General features: G+C 48.6%; 1 protein-coding gene across 3 annotated transcripts; it reads right to left on the reverse strand.

Annotated features, from left to right (window-relative positions):
• Window positions 1-1,090: 1,090 nt before the first annotated feature.
• LOC137166448 (early activation antigen CD69-like) lies at window positions 1,091-6,569 on the reverse strand. 3 transcript variants are annotated; one of them, XM_067568177.1, is made up of 5 exons: window positions 6,423-6,569; window positions 4,229-4,413; window positions 3,919-4,041; window positions 2,653-2,736; window positions 1,091-2,411 (listed from the first exon to the last, which is right to left on the reverse strand). In XM_067568177.1, exons 1-5 carry the CDS (start codon window positions 6,535-6,537, stop codon window positions 2,250-2,252), a joined length of 669 nt encoding a protein of 222 aa, XP_067424278.1. In that variant the 5' UTR covers window positions 6,538-6,569; the 3' UTR covers window positions 1,091-2,249. The 3 variants fall into 3 exon arrangements, with proteins under 3 accessions (XP_067424278.1, XP_067424279.1, XP_067424280.1); XM_067568178.1 differs by having other exon boundaries at window positions 2,653-2,756; XM_067568179.1 differs by lacking the exon at window positions 3,919-4,041 and having other exon boundaries at window positions 2,653-2,756.
• Between the last annotated feature and the right edge of the window lie 889 nt (window positions 6,570-7,458).

A 7,458-nucleotide genomic window follows, 5' to 3' on the forward strand; every position in this document is an offset into this window, starting at 1 on the left:
CTCTATCAATACAGCTGCACCGCTGCAGCATGCATGAAGACACTCTATGCCAATGGGAGAGAGCTCTCCCGTCGGCATAAAAAAACCACCCCCGTGAGCTGCAGAAGCTATGTCAGCAAGAGAAGCTCTCCTGCCAACATAGCACTGTGCACACTGGCGCTTATGCTGGCATAACTTATCTCACTCTGCAGGAGATACTCACACCCCTGAGCTGCATATGTTTTACCAAGTAGGCTGTAGTGTGGACATAGTGATAGAAGGGGTGAGACCAGACATAAGGGATCGCGGGCAGTTTGTCTCAGGACTGTTTGTGATTTTGTGAAGCTCTGTAACTCTCGGTAGTGCTTCTTTAAACACACAAGTACCTGTGGTTAAGAAATCCCTTTGCTAAGCCCATGTTCCTGGCTCCCCTGACACATTGTCTGTGAAGGGGTCAATCGAGAACTCAGAGTGCCCCTAGAGACCTGGAAATCTATCAGAGTGGATGTAACCAGCTGGGAGCTTGGGAGGACTGAGGCACTGGTTCTGGGGCTCCAGACAGCCAGGCTGGGGAGGATCACATCCCAAAGAAGGGTGGCAGCCATGGGATCTGCAGCTGGGAATGTGTCAAAGCCCTCGTCTACACTTACCTGGCGATTTGGCGGCAGTCGATGGGAGTTACGCAAGCTACGCACAGTAGCTTGCATAACTCCCTTCGATTGCTGTGCTTCCCTTCTGCATGGCGTCTTCACTGCACTGCGTTTCGAGGCAGTGTCGCCTGGCTCTGCATGGCGTCTTCACTGCACTGTGTTCCCATCTTAGAGGCAGCGCCTCGCCACTTGAGGGGTGGTTTACCAGCCTTGACTTCTGGATCGATTGAGCAGGTCTTCATTGACCTCTCAATCGATCCAGATAGGTCGATCTGACGGCGGAGACGTTATAGACATCATCTGAGACACTCAGAGCTAGAGTCTTAGGCTTGGCCTACAGTGGCAACGGAGGTCGACATAACGTCACTTCCGTCGATCTCCGTAACCCTGTGTCTACACTGGCACCGCAGTTCCATCGACTCAAATCGCGGCAAAAGTCGATGTAATAAAACCACCTCCGCAAGTGGCGTAGTGCCTAATTCAAATTTATTGGCTCGATTTTGCGTCAGTGTAGACAGGACGTAACTTAATGCGACGTTAACGGCCTCCGGGAGGTACCCCCCAATGCCCCGTTGAGACCGCTCTGGACATTCGCCCTCCCCCTATGGCCCAGGAAAATTTGAATGTTCATTTCCTGTGCAGCCAGCGTGGAGAGAGCTTTGTCGCTGTACTCCGCATGGCTACGGCAAGGCCCAAACGCGCTCCAGCCTGGAGTCGACCAGAGGTCTTAGATCTCATCGGGCTGTGGGGCGAGGAGTCCGTTCTGGCTCAGCTCAGAGCCAGCAAAAGGAATTTAGACATTTAGGGGAAGATATCCCAGGGGGAAAGCCGACAATTATACAGTGACAGGAGACCTTGGCGTTCCAAAACTAAATGCCGTGTAAAGCACTGAACTGCATATTGGCAACATCATATGTCCAAATATAGAAACCATATGTCCTTCTAGCCACAAACCATCCCTGGTTTTACCATTCGTTTCCTAGCCTGTCTGTAACCAGCCCAGCTCCAAAATTTAATCCCTGGATTGTGACTGGATTGTGTCTCACGCAGCACTTTTCCCATGGTACCGAGCTGTACAGTTTGATCATCAACAGCACTTTTCCCCCGTCGGTTCGCGTGCGACGAAATTGCTGTTTGCCAACATGGACCGAGACACCGAATCCTGCCCAGCCTGTTCATCACCTGCTCTTTCTCTCAGCCAAAGCAAGCTTTTATACCGTTTCCTCTCCCAGCAGGCCTTACTACGAGCCTGTCCCACCATGCTGCTCATGCACCTGCCTGTGCTATCGTATGGAGAGCGTACGGCCCATCTGCCCCATTGTCGTGGGCTGTGTGATCACCAAGGGTGAATTCAGGCCAGGGGTAGTTGCATTTGGGCAGGAAAAGGAATATGAATGAGGGCACAGTTGGAAAATAAATATAAAGGCCATGGATGGATTTTAAGCAGCAGGCTCCAAATGTTATGAAACCTAAACACAGGGGCTGCCCGCAGCCTGGGAGGGTCACGGGTTCCAGAGAATCCCAGGGGAGGAGATATCGTCTGTCCTTCAGCCAGCGTCTCTCTTCCTGCCTGCTGGCATCAAGTTTCCCCACTTGCTGAGGCAGCTTTGCAAAGCCCCGTTAAAAGGCCAACGCCCATGTCAGCCAGGTTACAGCCACTTTGCTTTGCCTTCCATTTTCTCCGCTTATTTGCTGCAGATCCAGCATCCTTTCCTGGAGCAGCTGGAACTGACAATATCGTGGCTTATAAAAGCACATTCTTCTCTTCCCAGTATTGTAGACCTGCAACAGCAACAAATACATAATTTAAAAAACCTACACAACCGTTAAAGCAACTTCAACTAGCAGTGATAATCCAGCCCCGAGCAGTACACTCCAGGTGGCACAACAAATCTATGGCAGTGCTAGGAATTAAACCCAAATTACTCAAGTCACAGCCCAGGGCCTTAACTACAAGGCCAGTCTTCCATTTTAAATGGGAGCTGCATCATTCACTGAGTTAAAAGAACTCAGATGGACTCACCAGTTGTTGAATTCGGTGCCGTTGGTCCATTTCCAGGGCTGGCCTGGTTCCCTGTGGAGGCCGATCCAATAGCCATCGGAGCCTCTATAGCGCATCACAAAATCCTTGGTTAAAAAAATAAAAATAAATGTGCATTACACACCATTTCAGGTGCGCACAGGATTCTCTGAGCTGCTACGCAAGACGCTGGGCAGGTGGTCAGGGTTGGGAATTCTACACAGAGAAATGACAATCCAGACTCAAAGACAACACCCATCCACTCCATGAACTATAGGGAAATCAGCCGATGTGTGGACATCATGCTAAGACTAGTCTGTTGTCTTTAGTAGAGCTGGCGGGAGATTTTTCCATCAAAATATTTCTGTGACGGAAAGAGTGTTTTCTGCAAAAATGATTTTTTCCAAAGGTAAATGTCGATTTTACTGAAATTTTTCAATTTTCCACTAAGCAGTGATTTTGTTTCAGGTCAGTTCAACATTAGTCTGTAGCCAGATGAGCTACCAGGGTACCTCATGGGAGCTGTAGTTTGGGTGCCTGCTATCTCCATTCTCCTCTATGAGCTAGGTTCCCCCAGATCACATCTCTTATAATGCATCATGGTTTCCTGACTGGCTAGGCCACTGCTCTGCATCATGGGAGATGTAGTCCAGTCAGGGATCCTGGCACACAGAGGAGAATGGGGGCACAAGGCACCCAAACTACAACTCCCATGAGGAACCACAGCTGTTGTTCAATGTTGAACCATGCTGAAACAAAATGTTTTGATCTGTGAGTGTGAAAAGAAATTGGTTTGATCAAATGTGAAAACCAGACATTTGGACATATTTTTGGAATTGAATGTAAAATTAAAAGTTGAATTTCAGCTTCTTCGACTGATTAATATTTTGACATTCATTTTTATCCTGAATTTCACAGAGGATGGAAATTCTAATTTTTAACCAGCTCTAGTAATTGGCAGCTACCTGGCTCAGATTCCCAGCTTCATTCCAAACCTTTATCATTCCTGCATTCTTACCTAGTCCCACACTTTTAATGAGAATCTCTTGCTGTTTGGTGCTTTTCTGAACACCCCAGCTCCTGGAGTCAGGTGATTACAAGAGACTCTCCTCTTTCACAAGTTTCTAATCCTCATGGTGGCAGAGAAAAACTTGAAAATGTGACCCACTAAAAGTTTTCATACCTAGAAACAAATTAAAAGCCTTCAAAGCTATACTTCTAAAGCCAATCTCATGGTTTTGGGGGTTCTGACTGCTGATTTTTAAATACCTGGGTTGGCAATGCTGCTCCTGTCACATAGAAGGGGCTGGAAAGCAACTGGATTCTTCCACTGGGAATTCCCCGGCAGTTGAGGTCAGCATATAAGCCCCACAGCACTCTGACACACAGTCCCTAGTGTACAGGCAGGATGGACAGTGCCTGGAGCATTCTTCACGCCGGCTATTCTTTGCTGTAGAAGCGGCTATGGGATGTTGCCTTAAATTCAAGCAGCATCTGGGGCCATGCCAGCCCCAGGGCAAAACCAGCATAAATCTGCTTTTGCTACACCCCCCCATGCAGTTCACAACCTGGGTCTCACCATTTCCCGAACACTGTCAATCACAGCCAGCGAGGTGTTGAATGCAGCGCAGTTGCTCTGGCTAGAGGTCCAGTTTGCTTCAACCTCTGAGAAATAGTAACACTTCCCTAGGTACCCGAGCCAGCCCTCTGGGCAGGTGGCCACTGGGCAGACAGGATCAGCTGGACACAGCTCACATTTCTTTGCTGGGGATGAGAAAGCACCAGGTAAGAGATTTGCTGTACCCAAGGGGACAAGTCAGTCACTCACAGCCACACACAGTCAGTTAGTGTCTCTCCCCTTCCACAACAGAAGGAGGCCAACACCTATTCACCATGTTTCCAGACCATATCTCCTTTGCTGTTGCCCAAATTTAGCCCCACATGCGCATACAGGTGAGATACTAGAGGTAGAATAGGAATTCCTGGGATGATGCGGCCAGCCACCAGGTGGCGCTGTAGTCTGTTTGAACATAACACAGGAGGGGAAAAGATCCTCCGGATCCTTTCACTGAGGAAGGAGCAGGGTAGCTTTCAGGAAGGCTTGGATCCTACGAAGCTGGCCAGCTCTGCAAAAGACTGGACTTTGTGGGGAAAGCGGCTTTATTAGACAGGAACGGTAGGTGTGGACCCAGGTGTGCATTTTATTTTGTATTGTTACCATTTGTTTCCATCTGGCTCTCTCAATTCTAATGAAATCTTTATTGTTTCCTGAATAAATTGTCTCTTGTTTTATTAGATATGCTCACAAGTGCTGTGCATGATATATGAGTAGCAATTTAAGGTAAAGCTAGTAAATCGGGGATTTCTGTGAGCAGCCAGTGTCAGGGCTGGATATCACAGGGGAACGTTGCAAAGGGAGGTGGGGACTGTGGTGCACCTATTGTTACCTGCAAGGCAAAGGCAGGGTGGCCTGGAGGAGAGGCTGAAAGGCTGGTGGTGTTAGGGAGTGGACACCCAGCTGAACACAGGTGCGACTCCCTCCCAATGGAGACAGAGGTAACATGGTGACTCACAGCCCTGGGTAACCAGGTGTGTTTAGGTGACACAGCAGCACGAGCCAACAGCCAGGGGAACCTGGGCACTGTGGGGTGGGGGAGACCCTACAGAAAACCCCATGGCTCAGAAGAGTCCGATGTGACTATTGAAGCGGGGGGTGGTTGTGGAGGCGGGGGGTAGAGGGGAGAAGGTGGGTGGGATTGTGACATTTCCAGCACTGAATGTAAGGCACAGAGACAGGGTCACTGCTGGCTCTAGACTCACCTGACTGTGCAGTGAGGATGATGAGGATGATGATGATGAGGAAGAGGAGATTGAGAACCACACTCGGAACTCCCCAGTGAAGTGCCCCTGCTTTCAACCGAGATAGCAAACCTGTCATGGAAAAAGCCATTAATGCTCACGATGGTGCTATAGCAGGGAGGGCTCGGCCCTGCGATGATGAACAGCATCAGCTGGAGCTGGTTTAAAAACGAGATATTTTGCAAATACAGCAAGAAACAGAGAATGAAGTGAAATATTTCATTCCAAATAAGAGAAAAGTCACTTCAGCTTTTTAGAAAAAAACACTCAAAATGAACTCCCCCGCCCACCGCTTCCCCCCTTCCTGTTTTCAGAGATTTCCCCTGCCCCATGAAAAAGTTTCCAGTGAAAAAATGTTTATATAAAAAGGAAGAGAATGGGGGGGAGGAGACCCCAAAAATTCTGAATTAAAAAAAAAATTGATTCTTCTCTTAGTTTCAAACACAAAATGGCCCCTAAAACAAATCATTTTTTTCAATCTGAAATGAAGATTTGCTGTTTCCATTAGAAACCCTGAAAAATGTTAACAAAAAAGTTGTTGATGGAAATTTGACCAGCCTGTCTTGCATTGAAGTGGAATGAATATGTAGGCACTTAAGCAGGGATCTCTGGATCTAAAGAGAGAGACCGCTCCTGCCTGAGCTAAAGGCAGTAGTACATTGGCTTTCAACACCAGAGGTCTGCAGAGCTCTGGAGGTCTGCAAACTAGGTCTAAGATTTTCAAAGGAGTCCACACCCCAGGTCAAAATATTTTAGAGGGACACAAATGGAAAAAGTAGTATATTGCAGGGAGTAGCTGACTTAAGTATCTTTTACATGGCGCCCCTAGAGAGAGGCAAAGGCCATCAGGTGAGTCATTGCAAGTTCTACTTGGACAGGAGAGGTGTAAGAAGATCCCAAAGAGGCAGCTATACCTGTACGACCAGCTTTCCTGCTCTTCCCACCCTCTGGAGGGATGATCTCATGAGTTGTTTCCATTTGTTTCATTTGGGTTTCCTCCTGGGAACCCAGAAGTGGATCCGGCTCCATCTTCTCAACAGGACACGACTCACTCCACACTTTGTCTGTCTGGTAACGAGACGTGGACTCCAAAACCAGAGACATGTTCACATGTGAAGCACCTTCCCGCAATGACCAAGGCTCTGTTCACAGTGGGTCCGGCAGTGCTGGCCGAGCCCTTCTGAAGGACAACTACAAAGCAGCTCCCTCGATTGCGCCTCAAGCGCAGTTTGGCTACGTGGGGTGATCAAAGAAACCCCCTTTTCAAATATAATTTGATTGTGAGTTTTGCACGAATACCCCAAGAAGCCAGGCTGGGACTGAGCTGTATTTGAATGAACTGAGGTATCCTTGACACAGCTTTTATCCCCAGAGTCACCCTGGCCTGAGCAGGCGCTGACCAAACCAATTCCAGGTTGCCGAATCTTCCTTGTGTGTTTCTTTCTGCCGAAACCCTGTCTGGTCAGTACTGGAGGGTTTGCTTGTGGAGAGAAGGGTCAGGGTTATTCTGGCTCGCTTGACTTGCTGTTTGATCCATCCAGCCATAGCCAGGCACCACAGGTCATTTATAGCTGCCGGTGCTAGCACTGCCCTGGTTTCCATAGAGCAATTTTCATCTGAAGGATCCCAAAGCACTTGACAAACGTAACCACACCGATGCATGTGCTGGGCTGGAGTTACTGCCATGTGGAGAGAGCGGGGCCAGATCCTGAACTGACAGGACTGATCGCTTCCCCCTTATGGAAGTAGTTTACAAGAAGTAGTTAGGGTTCTATGGGAGAGCCGGGAATTTCACATGTGGATTGGCCATTCCCGCTTTCTGCCCTTGGGGGATGCCCCATGAAGTCCCAGCACCATGGCAGGACAGAGACTGGGAGAGCAGCACCAGACACAGAGATTCCCAGCTGAGACTTATGACAGCAACAGAGCTCTCAGCTGAGTAGATCTGAG

The sequence above is a fragment of the Emydura macquarii genome, unplaced genomic scaffold (genome assembly GCF_026122565.2).
Source record: "Emydura macquarii macquarii isolate MOO-44397 ecotype Brisbane River unplaced genomic scaffold, CSIRO-AGI_Emac_v2 contig_2857, whole genome shotgun sequence".
In the NCBI taxonomy this organism is placed as follows: domain Eukaryota; kingdom Metazoa; phylum Chordata; order Testudines; family Chelidae; genus Emydura; species Emydura macquarii.